The 17,406-nt window shown below is 59.6% G+C and overlaps 1 protein-coding gene across 1 annotated transcript in view; it reads right to left on the bottom strand.

Annotated features, from left to right (window-relative positions):
- Positions 1 to 1,010: 1,010 nt before the first annotated feature.
- Positions 1,011 to 17,406, bottom strand: part of LOXL1 (lysyl oxidase like 1) — a 28,538-nt gene continuing 12,142 nt past the window's right edge. The window contains exons 2-7 of the mRNA XM_012748252.3: positions 12,088 to 12,196; positions 8,987 to 9,124; positions 8,343 to 8,499; positions 7,721 to 7,816; positions 6,112 to 6,227; positions 1,011 to 1,318 (exon numbers count right to left, since the gene is read on the bottom strand). Coding sequence (XP_012603706.2) covers positions 1,312 to 1,318; positions 6,112 to 6,227; positions 7,721 to 7,816; positions 8,343 to 8,499; positions 8,987 to 9,124; positions 12,088 to 12,196 — 623 coding nt within the window. The 3' untranslated portion in view covers positions 1,011 to 1,311. The remainder of the gene's footprint in view (positions 1,319 to 6,111; positions 6,228 to 7,720; positions 7,817 to 8,342; positions 8,500 to 8,986; positions 9,125 to 12,087; positions 12,197 to 17,406) is intronic.

Genomic DNA, 17,406 nt, shown 5'->3' with positions numbered 1-17,406 from the left:
CATCAGAGCCACAAGTGGGGAGAGGTGGCACCACAAGTGCCACCTTCTCCTTGCAGGATCCCTGAGTAGAGATGGGCTGCAAGGCCCGTAGTGATCTGGGTGGATGGGTGCCAGCACCCTGCAGCCCACCCAGTCTCCCCTACAGCAGCGGGTCCCCGGCTCTCCACGCCAGTGTGCCAGCCATGCAGGAGGGCATGGCTGCTGTATTGATGGGAAAACTGAGACCTACAGGTGGAACATGACTTGCCCACAGCCAGTGAGCAGGAGGACTGGCCCTGGAACCCAGAGCCCTGGCTCTTGGGCCAAGTCCCTTTCCCTTTCTCACTGGTATTACTCCCGTGGGGACGCGGCAGGGTGCAGAGGCTCCCTGAAGGCTTGTGGGACAGGAAGGAAGGGGCAGGCACCCCACCTCTTCCTGACCCGGCCCAGTGTCCAGGGCCTCTGGATGCCACAGCTAGGCAGGAGGCGGGCGCTGCATGGCCACGGGCCTCCCTCCACCTCCCACCCCATCCACCTCCAGGCACACCTCTTGCCTTTGCCCAACGCTGTCCCCTCTGCCAGGAATACTCTTCTCCCACCCTTCCTGGAGGGAGGCCACCGCCCATGTGAAGGCTCCCAGCGGCCCCCAGGTTCTGTCTCACTAGGAATGGCATTTGCCCACTGCCATGTGGCTGCGAGCTCGCTGGGAGCAGGGACTGTGATGCTCCGTGTGCCCGCATGGTGCCCAGCACTCGGGAGACGGCGATCGCAAGGAAGTGGGTGGCCGGAGACGGTGCCCGCTTGGCAGTGCGGGTTGTCCCAAGGTGTTAGTGGAGTGTGAGGTGCAGGCTGAGGAGGCCCTGGGCTGGTGGCACGTGGTCCTCTGCCCGTGTGCTGGGCTCGGCCTCACAGCAAACCCCCGCTGAAGGGGTGGTGGCTGCCCCTGCAACGTTTGAAGTGGGAGGATGAAGCCCAAGGATATCCCCGGGCCCAGCCTAGCTGTGGTCAGGCAGCAGGCCATTCGCAGAGCCACAGAGTAGAAAAACCTTGTTTTATTCGTCCCAGAACTGGGCAAACTTGCTCTGCAGTATGGCCAAAATATAAAAAATAAAAACAAACCAACAACCGACAAAACAATGTCGTAGAGAAAAGTTAAGTACAAAATGGGTCTGGCATCCGGAATCCCTGTGGTTTCGGTCCACGTTCGTTCGCTCCCTGAGGCCGGCAGGGACGGATGCCCCTGCCTGTGGGTGGGGCTGGGCCCCTCGGCAGGAGGCCCGTGGAGGCAGGGCTTGCTCTGGGAGGGAGAGATTGGTCGGAGCCTCGAGGAGGTCAGGATCTGCGGGCGGAGAGATAGTGGGTCAGTGGAGGCCCCACGGCCCAGGCCCCACGGCCTCCACTTCCTTCAGGGCTCTGGGCACAGGGCAAGGGGCCGACTGCTCAGCCCCGCTCCAAAGGAGGGTGTCCTGAACTCCCACCGCCCAGAGCACGGTCTCCCAGGTCCCCCACCCGTGCCCTAGCCCAGGCCGTTTTCTAGGCCATCAGCAGAGCTGCTACTGTCTGGAAATACTTTCTTGTTTTTCCTAACGCAATACTTTTTTTAAGCCTCCTTTTTCCTTTCAGAAGCATGATGGAAACCCACAGGCGTCAGTCCCGGCCTCTCTGGGAACGCTCCGGCGACTTCCTGTGCACTGGCCCAGCCACTGCCTGCGGTCGGGGTGGTGGAGACGCTCTCATAAGGCCTGGGCCGTCCAAGCTCTTACGTAAAGAGCGCTCGGAGGGAAGGGCCTGGACGCTGCTGCTGCCCACAGGCCCCGGGAGGAGGCAGGGCTGCTCTCTGCCCGCCCTTTGAGGCCCACACAGCGCCTGGGGCCAGGCGGCTGCTTCCACCCCTTCCCGGGAGCAGGCGGCCGGAGGGGATGTGGCCCCCTGCCGCCCCCCCAGTCCCAGCAGCCCACCTCGTTTCCTGCATACCCTGCCTGCCTTCCTCCTCTTCCTTCCCTGGAACTGCCTCGGCCTCCTAGGCGGCCCCTGAATTCCCAAAGGCGGCTGATATCTGCTTCTACTCGCAAGGAACTGAATCTCTGCGCTGAACCAGACGCTGCTGCTCACATTTTTAATACTCGTGCTGCGGTCAGGTTAGTGGTGGCAGAAATGAACCCTGACCCTGGTCATACACTGAGCCCTGGCCCTGATCATATACTGAGCCCTGACCCTGGTCATACACTGAGCCCTGAACCTGGTCACACACTGAGCCCCGACCTTGGTCATACACTGAGCCTGACCCTGGTCATACACTGAGCCCTGACCCTGGTCATATACTGAGCCCTGACCCTGGTCATACACTGAGCCCTGACCCTGGTCATACACTGAGCCCTGGCCCTGATCATATACTGAGCCCTGACCCTGGTCATACACTGAGCCTGACCCTGGTCATACACTGAGCCCTGACCCTGGTCATATACTGAGCCCTGGCCCTGATCATATACTGAGCCCTGACCCTGGTCATACACTGAGCCCTGACCCTGGTCATACACTGAGCCTGACCCTGGTCATACACTGAGCCCTGACCCTGGTCATACACTGAGCCCCGACCCTGGTCATACACTGAGCCTGACCCTTCTCATACACTGAGTCCTGACCCTGGTCATATACTGAGCCCTGACCCTGGTCATATACTGAGCCCTGACCCTGGTCATATACTGAGCCCTGACCCTGGTCATACACTGAGTCCTGACCCTGGTCATACACTGAGCCTGACCCTGGTCATACACTGAGCCCTGACCCTGGTCATATACTGAGCCCCGACCCTGGTCATACACTGAGCCTGACCCTGGTCATACACTGAGCCCTGACCCTGGTCATATACTGAGCCCTGACCCTGGTCATACACTGAGCCCTGACCCTGGTCATACACTGAGCCCTGGCCCTGATCATATACTGAGCCCTGACCCTGGTCATACACTGAGCCTGACCCTGGTCATACACTGAGCCCTGACCCTGGTCATATACTGAGCCCTGGCCCTGATCATATACTGAGCCCTGACCCTGGTCATACACTGAGCCCTGACCCTGGTCATACACTGAGCCTGACCCTGGTCATACACTGAGCCCTGACCCTGGTCATACACTGAGCCCCGACCCTGGTCATACACTGAGCCTGACCCTTCTCATACACTGAGTCCTGACCCTGGTCATATACTGAGCCCTGACCCTGGTCATATACTGAGCCCTGACCCTGGTCATATACTGAGCCCTGACCCTGGTCATACACTGAGTCCTGACCCTGGTCATACACTGAGCCCTGACCCTGGTCATATACTGAGCCCTGACCCTAGTCACAATGAGCCCTGACCCTGGTCATACACTGAGTCCTGACCCTGGTCATACACTGAGTCCTGACCCTGGTCATACACTGAGTCCTGACCCTGGTCATACACTGAGCCTGACCCTGGTCATACACTGAGCCTGACCCTGGTCACACACTGAGTCCTGACCCTGGTCATACACTGAGCCCTGACCCTGGTCATACACTGAGCCCTGACCCTTCTCATACACTGAGCCCTGACCCTGGTCATATACTGAGCCCTGACCCTGGTCATACACTGAGCCTGACCCTGGTCATACACTGAGCCTGACCCTGGTCACACACTGAGTCCTGACCCTGGTCATACACTGAGCCCTGACCCTGGTCATATACTGAGCCCTGACCCTGGTCATACACTGAGCCTGACCCTGGTCATACACTGAGCCCTGACCCTGGTCATACACTGAGCCTGACCCTAGTCACAATGAGCCCTGACCCTGGTCATATACTGAGCCCTGACCCTGGTCACACACTGAGTCCTGACCCTGGTCATACACTGAGCCCTGACCCTGGTCATACACTGAGCCTGACCCTAGTCACAATGAGCCCTGACCCTGGTCATATACTGAGCCCTGACCCTGGTCATACACTGAGCCCTGACCCTGGTCATACACTGAGCCCTGACCCTGGTCATACACTGAGCCTGACCCTGGTCATACACTGAGCCCTGACCCTGGTCATACACTGAGCCCTGACCCTGGTCATATACTGAGCCCTGACCCTGGTCATACACTGAGCCTGACCCTGGGTCATATACTGAGCCCTGACCCTAGTCACAATGAGCCCTGACCCTGGTCATACACTGAGTCCTGACCCTGGTCATATACTGAGCCCTGACCCTGGTCATATACTGAGCCCTGACCATGGTCATACACTGAGCCCTGACCCTGGTCATATACTGAGCCCCGACCCTAGTCACACTGAGCCCTGACCCTGGTCATATACTGTGTTAGGGATCGGCTTCCTGCACCCCGCCAGGCAGACGAACAAAGACACCAAGGATGCAATCACTCAAGAGGAGCTTTATTTTCTGGCTAGCCAGGGTCCGAGCCCTCGAGCCCCAACGCAGTGGTCGCTCTCCTTGGGCAAGGACCCCGACCTGAATTGTGGGGTGCCTTTTATCCCCCCCCCCAAAGGGCCCTAGCAAGACACAAACTAATTACACGCTGGCCATGAGCTGACCTTTGAAGTGATTAATTTTCTTTAAATTCTGCGCGATCCCTGCGCATCCCACCTCCCTTTTGCCTTTCTTCACAACCCAAGAAATAACCGGAGGTATGAGTATAAACAGATGTGTGCTGTTCGCTAATTGCCTCACCCTACTTCACACGAAGGGGGGGAAATTCCTTTCTTGTTGTGCCACTGAGACGCTGCCGAAGGGCCATCGAGGCGCCCCCACAACTGAGCCCTGACCCTGGTCATATACTGAGCCCTGACCCTGGTCACACTGAGCCCTGACCCTAGTCACACTGAGCCCTGACCCTGATCATATACTAAGCCCTGACCCTGGTCATATACTGAGCCCTGACCCTAGTCACACTGAGCCCTGACCCTGGTCATATACTGAGCCCTGACCCTGGTCATATACTGAGCCCTGACCCTAGTCACACTGAGCCCTGACCCTGGTCATATACTGAGCCCTGACCCTAGTCACACTGAGCCCTGACCCTGGTCATATACTGAGCCCTGACCCTAGTCACACTGAGCCCTGACCCTGGTCATATACTGAGCCCTGACCCTGGTCATACACTGAGGCCTGACCCTGGTTAAGCACTGAGCCTAACCCTAGTCACACTGAGCCCTGACCCTAGTCATACACTGAGTAATGACCCTAGTCACACTCTGAGCCCTGACCCTAGTCACACTGAGCCCTGAGCCCACTCTCAGGCCGTCATACCTGCCACCTGTTAGCAAGCATACACGTGTGGGGAAAGACGTGTCTCTGGACCCTGGGATCTCAGTCACCATTCCAGCTGATGGGCAAAGCTTTTAAGCTCTAGGACCACTCTTTTTTTTTTTTAATGGAAAAGAATGGCTTTGATCTGATCAAATACTTTAAATTCACATGGAATGGGGTGGGGTTTCTTTGTGAGCTTGTAAGCAGGGAGTCCCTCTGCAAAGTCCCTCACGTGGGGAATCAGGAAAGGGACAGCAGCAGCTGAGGACCCTGCCCAGCAGCCATATGCCAAAGCCTGACCCCAGATTTTATTAACTTCCTCTACAACAGGGACCTAGGGCCTAGTGATGGCTCACCCATTCCAGCCAGAATCACTTCAGATCTGGCACTGTCTATTCCAATCCATTCCGTGCAGTCACTAATGACCACACTGTGTTACTGTGTGCTGGGCTCTTAAACACGCAGACATCAGGTCTACAAATCCTCACCCAAGCCTATGTGGGAAGTGAAAAAAGTAGCTCAGAGAGGTGAGGTGAATTACCTAATGTCACAGACCAAGGAAGCCACAGAACTAGGATTGCAGAGCCCATGAGCTTGCACCAAACTACTCTGCCTTCTCCTGGTTTCCACTTGGGAAATCTTTGGGAGCCCCGCGATCCGGCCACAGATCGACACCCACAGCCTGAGCCCCACCACGAGCACTCAGCTTGGGGTTGGCACAGACAAGGCTCCTCTTGTTGGGCCCAGCCGCAGCTGTTTGGCCACCAGAGCAACCCAAAGTGCAGGTATCTTAGGTATTTCAGGTGGCCTCGCCTGCTCCCCAGGCAAGAAAGGGGTGAGGGCAGGGAGGGTGCTGGGCAGCACTCACTGGACAATTTTGCAGTTGGTTGTAGAGACGTAGCGCCCTGTGTAGTGAATGTTGCACCTCACCACGTTGTTGGTGAAGTCAGACTCCAGAACGATGTACTTCGGGTTCACGTGCACCTGTGGAGGGAGCCCAGACAGAGGGGTCTGGTCAGGGAGACTGCACTTCACTGGGTCACCAGGGCAGGGGGTGGCCAGGCAGACAGACCAGCATACACGGAGGTGACAGAGGGAGGGAGACGGGGAGATGGAGAAGGACGATGTGAGGCCAAGAGACGTAGAGACAGGGACACTCCCAGAGAGACACGGACAGGAGAGAAGGGGCAGCTGGCGGTTCAGGAAAACATCATCGGTCCCATTTATCAGAAGATCACAAGCCTCCCTGGAGCCAGAGCCTGTGCCCAGGGGGCCGTGCACGGGGCGTTTGGGGTCAGGGAGGTCGGGTCCCGCCTCAGGTAAGGCAGGAATGAGGGGCCGAGCAGGACTCGCTGCCCAGCCTCCCTGACTCTGAGGCTCACAGCTGCTCACGAGCATCCCTGTCCAGGCGACCCACTGGGGGACTGTCTGATGCCAGACAGCAGTCCCAGCTCTGGAGCCCGAGCTCCGACATTCACCGAGATGGCGGTCCAAGTGTGATCTGTGCTTTCTGCCTGGGAAGGAGCTGTGGGGACGCAGCACTTAAAAGCGTTGGATTAACTGAGGAAGGGGCCAACACTATCTGCAAAATGTCTGAGAGCATGCGATGATGTTACTTTCTAACGCCAGTGCACTCCTGGAAGGCCGGAAGCACGTACTGCTTACGCGGTCTGTGCGCCCAGCGCCTGGAACTCAGGGGGGCCTTCCCACGTGCTCGATGGGTCGCCGTGTGACAGAGGGAAAGAACACACCACACCAGACAACCCCAGGCCCCAGGTGAGGCCCTGCAGAGTTGCACACACAGAGCCTACAAGGAACCCGTCTGGCGTAGGGTGGGCCCAAGCGAGCTGTAGAATGACCCCTCACCGTACCTGCATGGAGGAGGCTGAGGCTTGGCTGTGAGGCCATGATGGCGAGGCCTGCACGGAGGTACCAAGGTGGGCTGTGCCATCACACACTTTTCTACCTGTCCCGTCCCCCCTCCCCGCTCAAGGGAAGGGGCGGAGGAGTGAGTGTACATTGGGGTGGGAGGGGTCCAGGCTAGAAGGGGCTCTTGGTCACAGGAGCCTTGGCTTTGCAGGGGTCCCCAGGAGGAGCTGCGGTCTCTCCCATCTCTCTCCCAGATGGCACGGAGTCTGCCCCGCCTGCCCCGGGGGATGAGCCACGGGGCTCTCCGCGTCCTCCTTGCTCTCTGGTCCTCTGTCACTTAGGGAAGATGGTGCACCACCTCCTCTAGCATCACCACAGCTGGGCCGAATGTTCCTTGGGGTCTTTATGGAAAGAGAGGCTATGTCTTCGCCAGACCTAAACCTTCAGATGGAAAGTGGAAACCTCGGGTGCCGCCCCAGCGGCTGCCTCAGCTGGGCCACTGGGGGGAGGGGAACACGCCCAGAGGCTGGAGCTTCTTTTCAGAAGCAGGGGACATGCAGCATGCCCGTCAGTCAGGTCGCAGGACGTGCCCAGACCGGGAGGCTCACCTTGAGGACGTAGTTTCCAGGCTGCACATCTGTTATGTCGATCCACTGGCAGTCGATGTCCGCGTTGTAGGTGTCGTAGCAGCCTGGGCTCAGGCCCTGGGAAAGGGACAGGTGGAGAGCGTGGGGTGCTGCCCACCCTCAGCTGCTCAGGGTGGTCTGCCCCTTCCCAAGGCCACTGGACCAGAGAGAAGACAGAGAGATGTAACAGCCAGGTGGGAGGGATGAAATGAGGGCAGGAGGACGCCAGGGGGAGAAAGACGGAACAATGGACAGAAAGAGACAGACTGGACAGACGGACAGTCTGCAGATGTTGGGTGGACACACAGGCAAATGGGACATCACGCTATCCAGACCTGCTGCCACGTGCCTTTCTCTCCATGAGCAGACACCCCTAGAATGATGCAGGAAGGGGCCTGGGAAGGGAGGGGACAGTCCCTACAGGGCCCTGTGGGGGCCTGAGGACTGGTGAGAAGACCTTCGCTTTGCTCAGAGCTGAGTGGCCACATGCCTTGGCACTAGCCTGCCTCAGCCTTGGCACTAGCCTGTCCTCAGCCTTGGCACCGTTCTCTGCCTCCCCCGGCCCCATCCTCTGGCGCCCTGAGCCCTGCCTCTCCAGCCCCACCTGCGTGTGAGAGGTGCACGCATAGCGCTTGAGGTTGCCGAAGTCACAGGTGCTGTCCTCCAGGCAGAAGCTGGCCTTGTGGCCCTCAGCCACCTTCTTGCCCGTGGCTGCATCCAGCAGGTCATAGTGGCTGAACTCGTCCATGCTGTGGTAATGTCTGGGGGCAGAGGAGGGAGGGAGGAGGGAGAAGAGGGCCTAGTCTCCCCTGGGGCCTCTCACCCTGTCCCTGTCCTGGGATGAGCCCAGGTAACCCTGCTGTGACACAGCCTCCTGACTGGCCTGGGCTCCCCCGTCCCAAGCCCCACAGTGCAGCAGCTCCAGTGCCCCCCACCTAGCCAGGTCACCGAGGAAAGCACCTCCTTAGGACTCCTCGCTTCCCTTTTGGGCTCCTACCTGTACTGGCCTCCCTGGGGCAATGCCCTGTGTTCTAGACATTTCCATCCCTCATAAAAACCAATCCTTCTGCGTCCCCCTCTCCAGCCCAGCTTTGGCTAAAGTTCCTCTGAGCAACTCCTGGTCCAGCACTGGATCCGTGGCAGATATGACCTCCCCGGGTCCCCCCAGCCGCACCTGTGTCCCCAGAGCGCTGCTGGGGGGAGGGGAGCTTAGGCACCAGGCCCCCGGCCGAGCCCCACCCCACTCACTGGTGGCAGCTGTGCCACTCCCAGGTGTGCCGTGGCCGGTTGGGGAGGAAGTCCGCCGTGCCCTGGTTCTTCACGCGCTGGGGGAAGCGCAGCAGCACCCGCACATCGTAGTCGGTGGCTTCGGGGGCGTAGGCTGTGCTGTGGGGACAGGTGGGGAGACCGGATGGGGCTGGGGTCCAGTGACACTGGAACACAGCACGGGCCACATCAGCCCCTGGCTATTGGTCCTCCGGCACCCCCTTTCCCCGAAATTCCTCCCATCTGACCCCACCCTGCACCATGGCAGAGGCTCAGGCCTCTTCCTCTCCCTCCTGACCCCAGGAGTGCCTGGCTGTCTCCTTCCTGGCTGCCACTGCGTGGCTGGCACCGCCAGCAGGGTCTTTCTAAAGTAGCATCAGGCCTGGCAATGGCCCTCGGAAAGTCCCCGATGCCTCAGGCCCCTAGGGGCAGGGACACAGAAAAACCTTTGAAGGGCAATTTAAAAATAGCCCTGTCCAGGGATTCTGGTAAGTCTTCCCCACTCTAGACAGGACCCTACTTGTTGGCAAAGCATGATTGTCTCAGGCGTGGGCCTGAGAAAGGGGGCTGCGTTCCTTCGGTCAGAGCCTCTGCGTGTTCCTGGTCCCATCTGCCCTTCTGACCCCTACCCATCACACACCTGGGTTCCTGATTCAAAGTCTATTTCCCAAACACATGGAACTCTTCCTCTCATCCATGCTTTCGCCCATGCTGTTTGCTTGACCTAGAATTCCAAAGCTCGTCCAGCCTCCTAGACCCAACCCAAGTCCCCTCCTCTAGGAGTCTGCTTTGATTGCCCCACTTAGGGGACTCCTGATGCCTGTGGCTCTACGGCACTGCCTGCAGCACAGCCTGTTACCACCTGCACCCTGCACTGGGTTGGGTGTGACCAGGCCACCTCTCGCTGACTGCATGGCTTCAGGGGCCGGCAACCCGCCTTCTTCCATTCAGGGAGCATGGTCCCCGTGGACTGCTTGCTCGCAGTCCACTGCTGACCGCACATTCCCAACTGAGGCAGGCCTTGCGAGAAGAGAAGGGCAGAAGGAAGGGTGAGGGACAGCAATGAGAGGAGACGCGCGTGCGTGCACACACACACACACACACACAGGCTATAGGAGCAGGGCGGCTGGCTGGAGGTTCCTCCCCTCTTTAGCTGACCGCTGACAGCTGCCCTGGCTGGCCTCAGGGGCACCTCCCTGGAGCTCATTAAAGTCTGAGTCCCAAGGCCAGAGGCGAGCAGTGGCCAGTCATGGGGATTAGTGCTCTCTCTAAGAGTATGTCTGGACAACAGGCGCCTCAGACTCCTGTCTGCCAGGACGTAAGGCACCCAGCCTTGTCTGGGGCAGGCTTGGAATCTGTCTGTGTCTGGGTTGAAACAAAACATTCTCCTTCCCTCTGTTCAGTTAAACCCTGCCTTTCTGTTCGGCTCCGCACACTGTGGGAAACCATCAGGGTCTAGATCCTAGGTCCAGCTTGGCCACAGCTGGCAGCGAGACTTGGAGCAAGTCCCTTCCCTTCTCTGGGTTCCGCCTGTGTGTGGGCCGGCACCGGCCTGCGGGCCATACGCAAGTGATCGGAGGGCCCTCCCGATCCAGGCCTCCAGTTCTGCGGGGTCTCGAGGTCTGCGCTCCTGCGCCCAGCCCCTCGGACGCCTCAGCCCTCGCCCACCTCTCCCTCCTCTGATCTCGCACAGCTCTGGCCTGCGAACCACTCACTCAGGCTCTCGCCCCACTCCTGTGGCTTGGTTCTGTCCTGGGCCCGGGCGAGGGCACTTCCTCCCGCTGGCCCAGGAGCAACTCCAGGACAGAGGCCGGGGCCGCCGCCTCGCCCCATCTGGGGGCTCGGGTCTGGGCACTGCGGACGCTCCACGGAGATGCAGTGATAGTTTGGCTTTTACTAAAATGCTTCAAACTGGACAGGCTGCCAATGAGGCTGTATCACTGGGGGAGTCACAGCAGGGACACTGTGCCCTCTTCTTGTGGACAACTGGGCCGAGGGAAGACCCGCACGCGCAGGCAGCTGCGTGACCAGGGCCGGTTCCCGGCCTGTGGGGAGGTTAGGAGCCTGCGCCAGAATGCAAATCAGCGACGGTGCAGAGCACCCTGCTTGGTCCACTGACGCCTGTTGTTTTAAAAGCAAGCCGTTCCCAGGGAAGGAAGCAGCCAGTTAAGTTACATCGGGGCAAACTCCTTATCTTGTCACAAACTGGTAACAGTCAGTGGTCAGCTTCTCTGCGTGGCAGTGAACCATTAGAACCATTACCAATAGGGGCTCTAGAAATGAGGAAATGCTGACATTCCAAAGGCAGCAAAAAGTAAATAGAGTTCCAATGTAAAAAGAAAACAAAGCAAGTAATTAAGAAAAATGGGTGCTTTCAACACAGACGGGTACAAGCAAAGCAGCAATGCGATCTTTAACTGGCTCTTTTCGCACAGGGACGTATCCCGACACGCAGCACGTGAGCAGAGCTGATAAACGCAGAAGCAAGCTCTGCAGGAGGCGGGAGCTCCACGGACAACGAGCCGGCTGCGCCCACCTTCTGGGTGCACATAAACTGGCCTCCCTGCCCACTCTCCAGTGCCACACAGAACGGGGCCTCTTTGTCACCGTGCCCACTGTGACCAGGCAGAGACAGCCTGGGCCATTCAAAGCCACAGCTGTCCTCTGTGGACATGGCTCCACCTGCGGCCTCTATCCCGAGGGCCTGCTCACCCTCTGGACTTCCCTGTCCTGGTGTGGGCACTCCTGGGCTCCCCCTGAGGGTGCTGCTCACCAGGCAGCTCTGATCTGAGAAGTCTGAGCTCCTTTCGTCGCCCTCCAGCTTCCCTCAGGGCCCGTGTGGAGAGGGAATGCCCGCAGAGGCAATGTCCGTGCACAGGGCTGCGCAGCACACGGAAATGCTGGACGCCTGCTCCTCCCGCCCTCCTGACCGAGTCCAGGCAGGCAGGCCTCGCAGAGCAAGCGGTCGGGGCCTGGGAGGCCTGGGCACATGGCCAGGGTCACCGGCCTGGCTGGCAGGGCACTGGGGCTGGGCAACTCCCAGGGACTGTCCTGACCTCTCTGCTTCCTCCTCAGCCCCTTACCTGGCCAGACACTTCTCCTCCGCGGCACAGCGCAGGGAGTACAAGTGGGCTCTCTGCACGTAGGTGGACGCTTGCACGTAGTTGGGGTCCGGGACCAAGTCGGGGAGACCTGGAGAGGGCAGTCGAGAGAGGGGGTACGGGGGAGGCGCACAACACAGAGAGGGTCAGGCCGGCCACTGCGCATGCCCAGAGACCACTCCCCCCCAAACACCCACCGCCGTTCTCCCTGGGCGCTGGGCCCCGGCTCGGGCGTGGGGTCAGGGAGCCAGGCAGCAGGGGCTCGCTCTGCAGCTCCGCGTGGGGGCGAGCTTGGACGTGAGCACGATCTGGGGACAGGGTGGAATTTAGAGCCAGAGAGCCGGAAAGGGTGTTCTTGGCAGGGGGAACTGCATGAACAAAGGCCTGAAGGCAGGACCGAGTGAACCAAGTAATTTCCTGACAGACACTCCCTCCGTGTCCTTATTCCCCCAGCCTCTGGACACCAGCCCCTAGACGCCCTCTGCTCCTCTCACCGCTGCAGCCAGTGTTCCGCGTGAACCACCACGACAGCCCTGGGCTTCTGGCCCGAAGTGGGCCCCAGAAGCCTTGTGGGCAGAGCCAGGTAGACGCTGGCTGGCAGGAGTCAGGGAGGGCAGGAAGGGATGGGCTAGAAGGAAAACACTTCCCCAGAGTGGGTTGCTGACAAGGCGGGATTCGCAGTCTGGGCGCCAGCCCGACCTGCTCATGATTCCTTTCCTCCTGGCACGGCCCTGCTCCCCCATCACCTGCCACCACTTCCTGCCATCGGCCCCCCAGCCCTGACCACAACCTCCCCACTTGCAACCTCCGGTCGCCAACCTGAGGGAGGCCCTGGCACCATCCCTTGCAGGCCCCGGGAAGTCTGGAGCCTGCTCCAGCCCATGATCACTGGTTCCCCAGGACATGCCAGAGCCCGGGTCTGTCCACCCTGCTCTGTCCCCTCCGCCTTCCCCACAGGGCAAGCACTAGTTCAGCTAAGAGTTATTAGGAATAAGCAGAAACCAGACTCGGTGTCCAGACCCCATCCTGTGTCGGAATAAAGGAGAAGTGACCTTAATGCTGGGAGTGCGGGGCACGGGCGGGCTGGGAGTGGGCAAGGGGATGCCAGGGCCTGGGCCCTGTCCCAGCTCTGCTGCCCACTTAAAGGGGAATGGGCCTGGGGCCTCTACGCGCCTCTCCTCTCCACCTCTGGGATCTGTCCGGTAAATGATAGAATGAGGCTGTGAGCGCCTCTTAGCTTCTTTCAAGCCCTCTGCTCCTAGAGTGGGGAAGGAGGACAGCAAGCAAGAGGGCTTGAGCGATGGGGTTGAGTCTTGCTGCCAAGACCCTTTCATCAGCTTTCAGGCCCACGAGACGAGGCAGAGAAGGGGAAGTCTGGCTCCTAGGCTTTGACAGAGGCATCGGCCTGTACACCCAACACACCCCCAGGTCCCCAGCCCCTAGCCTTGCTCTCCCTGGGGCTTGGGTCATGGGGGAGCCCGGTCCAGACAGCCAGGGTGACCTCACCTACTGGGAATGAAGCAGCGGCTTGGAGGACGAGGGTGGGTGAGGATGAGGTGGCTCCTGGCTGATGGGGGACTTCTTGGCCAGCCTAGGCCCTATTACTTGAGCCTCCAGGAATGTTTGCAGTCATCTCCCATGGGACTCTTGGCCCTCAAACCCAGCTGGGAGCTGGTTCTCACCCTCTGGTCCCCGGAAGCCTAGGGGCTGGGGGATGAGGACAAGAGGCCTCTCCCTCAGCAGCGTGCAGGGGCGGGGCAGCCGGGCCTGAGGCCTCGAGGGATCAAGCATTGGACACCAGACAGCCTGCCGCCCCCACCCCAGGCCCAGTTTCAACAAATACTGCACAGATGGCTCCACAAAGCTTTTCTGGCCTGACCCTTCCTCTTAGGCCATTTCATGAGCCGGCTATGCAACCCAGGGCCCTGGGAGGAGCCAGCTGAGTAAGAGGCCAGGGGGGGCCAGTGAGCGCTGATGTTGTTCCTGGCGTCCGATTGAGCCTTGACCATGTCATAGACTGAGCCCTGACCCTGGTCACACACTGAGCCCCGACCCTGGCCACACACTGAGCCCCGACCCTGGTCACAGACTGAGCCCCGACCCTGGCCACACACTGAGCCCCGACCCTGGTCACAGACTGAGCCCCGACCCTGGCCACACACTGAGCCCCGACCCTGGTCACAGACTGAGCCCCGACCCTGGCCACACACTGAGCCCCGACCCTGGTCACAGACTGAGCCCCGACCCTGGCCACACACTGAGCCCCAACCCTGGTCACAGACTGAAAACTGACCCTGGTCACAGACTGAGCCCCAACCCTGGTCACAGACTGAGCCCCGACCCTGGTCACAGGCTGAGCCCCGAACCTGGTCACACGCTGACCCCCGACCCTGGTCACAGACTGAGCCCCGACCCTGGTCACAGACTGAGCCCCGACCCTGGTCACAGACTGAGCCCCAACCCTGGTCACACACTGAGCCCCAACCCTGGTCACAGACTGAGCCCCGACCCTGGTCACAGACTGAGCCCTGACCCTGGCCACAGACTGAGCCCCGACCCTGGTCACACACTGAGCCCCAACCCTGGTCACAGACTGAAAACTGACCCTGGCCACAGACTGAGCCCCGACCCTGGCCACAGACTGAGCCCCGACCCTGGTCACAGACTGACCCCCGACCCTGGTCACAGACTGAGCCCCGACCCTGGCCACACACTGAGCCCTGACCCTGGCCACACACTGAGCCCCAACCCTGGTCACAGACTGAAAACTGACCCTGGTCACAGACTGAGCCCCGACCCTGGTCACAGACTGAAATCTGACCCTGCTCACAGACTGAGCCCCAACCCCGGTCACACACTGAAATCTCACCCTGGTCACACACTGACCCCCGACCCTGGTCACACACTGACCCCCGACCCTGGTCACACACTGAAATCTCACCCTGGTCACAGACTGACCCCCGACCCTGGTCACACACTGAAATCTGACCCTGCTCACAGACTGACCCCCGACCCTGGTCACACACTGAAATCTCACCCTGGTCACAGACTGACCCCCGACCCTGGTCACACACTGACCCCCGACCCTGGTCACACACTGAAATCTCACCCTGGTCACAGACTGACCCCCGACCCTGGTCACACACTGAAATCTCACCCTGGTCACAGACTGACCCCCGACCCTGGTCACACACTGAAATCTCACCCTGGTCACAGACTGACCCCTGACCCTGGTCACACACTGAAATCTCACCCTGGTCACAGACTGACCCCCGACCCTGGTCACACACTGAAATCTCACCCTGGTCACAGACTGACCCCCGACCCTGGTCACACACTGACCCCCGACCCTGGTCACACACTGAAATCTCACCCTGGTCACAGACTGACCCCCGACCCTGGTCACACACTGAAATCTCACCCTGGTCACAGACTGACCCCCGACCCTGGTCACACACTGACCCCCGACCCTGGTCACACACTGAAATCTCACCCTGGTCACAGACTGACCCCCGACCCTGGTCACACACTGAAATCTCACCCTGGTCACAGACTGACCCCTGACCCTGGTCACACACTGAAATCTCACCCTGGTCACAGACTGACCCCCGACCCTGGTCACACACTGAAATCTCACCCTGGTCACACACTGACCCCCGACCCTGGTCACACACTGAAATCTCACCCTGGTCACACACTGACCCCCGACCCTGGTCACACACTGAAATCTCACCCTGGTCACAGACTGACCCCTGACCCTGGTCACACACTGAAATCTCACCCTGGTCACAGACTGACCCCTGACCCTGGTCACACACTGAAATCTCACCCTGGTCACAGACTGACCCCCGACCCTGGTGACACACTGAAATCTCACCCTGGTCACAGACTGAGCTCTGAGCCTGGTCACAGACTAAAGCGTACAGACCGAATCCTGTTAGCTATGAACAATTCTGAATTTCAGCCTCGTTGCTGTGTGTCCTCAGATGATGTGCTAAAGCTTTGTACTTAAAAAAAAAAAAAAAACCTTAAAAAGAAATTGCTTTGACATCCTCAATCCTTTTTGATTGAAACTGAGTAGGGCAGGGGTGTTTATGAGCTCCAGGGCTGGGGGGAGGGACATCTGTAGCATACCACATGTGGGGACTCGGAGCCAGACTAAGGACAGACTGCTCGGGGCTACTGGCCACAATCGCAGCCCTGACCCCCATCCTAGACGACCACCGTCGCCCTCTCACTGTTGGGGAATCTCGGCTCAGGCAGGCGCCTCTCGCACTAGGGCGTCTTCCCTGAGTGGCGACGGCACCCCGGGCCTCACATACTCCCCGTCTCAGGCCCGTCTGCACCGATCTGCACCTAGAGTCCAGCGCAGCTGCTGGTGTGGCCGCCCTCTGCACTGTGCTCTCTGAGCGCAGGCCCGAGTCCCACCTGAGCCTCAGCAGGGCCAGCCACGGTGCCCAGGGACGTGTGCTTTGGGGATGACAGAGGGCCCCAGTCCCCTCGGCCTCTGTCCAGTGAGCTTCTTTAACGATCAGGGGCTCAGTACATGGCTGTCGAGCACCCACAGCATGCTCCACACCCTGTCCTCCAAGACACCAGGGCACAGGTGCCTTTGGAAGTGCTGGATGAGACTGAGGCTCAGAGAGGGCAGGGGTTTGTCCAGGGTCACACAGTGGGCCAGGGAGGCCCCAGGAGGAGACGCTAGCTCCTGACCTCCTCCCAGGACTCCTCTTATCATTCTTTTTATGAAAGTAAACTTTTGAGTATTTTTAAAGGTATAATCTATATATAGTTGAATGCACAGATTCCAGGTGTACAGTTTAATAAGTTCTAACAAATGTATGAGGCCATGCACCAGTCGGGCTATGGACTGTTTCCATCCCCCCAGCCCCTTCCCAGTAACCCCAGCCCCTCAACCACCCCAGGCAACCACGGATCTGCTTCTCCATCACCAGAGATTAGTTTTGCCTTCTCCATGGGATCACTCTTACCATTATTTTAAGTTTTCTTTGTTCCATATCTCAGGCCATCACTGGGGCCTTCTGTGTCCCCCCAAATTGCCTTCCCCCCTGCCCGGCTGTGCCCCCATACCCTCCTTCCCCTGGGAGGCAGCGGCTTGGGGAAGCCACTGGAAAAGAGCAGCCTCCGGAGTGCAGGCCAGTGCCCCTTGCCCTCGCCCTTGGGATCCCCTGCCGAGGTCCCGAGGAACAGCCAGCCCCTCCATGGCTGGCATGTTTTTTCAGGAAGGAGCAATGCCTCCTTCTCCGGGCTGCTCTCCCAGGGGACATTCCGTCCACAGCC

The sequence above is a fragment of the Microcebus murinus genome, chromosome 6 (genome assembly GCF_040939455.1).
Source record: "Microcebus murinus isolate Inina chromosome 6, M.murinus_Inina_mat1.0, whole genome shotgun sequence".
NCBI lineage: Eukaryota > Metazoa > Chordata > Mammalia > Primates > Cheirogaleidae > Microcebus > Microcebus murinus.
The sequence above is the reverse complement of the archived record's forward strand: the minus strand, read 5'-3'. Positions and strand labels throughout refer to the sequence as shown.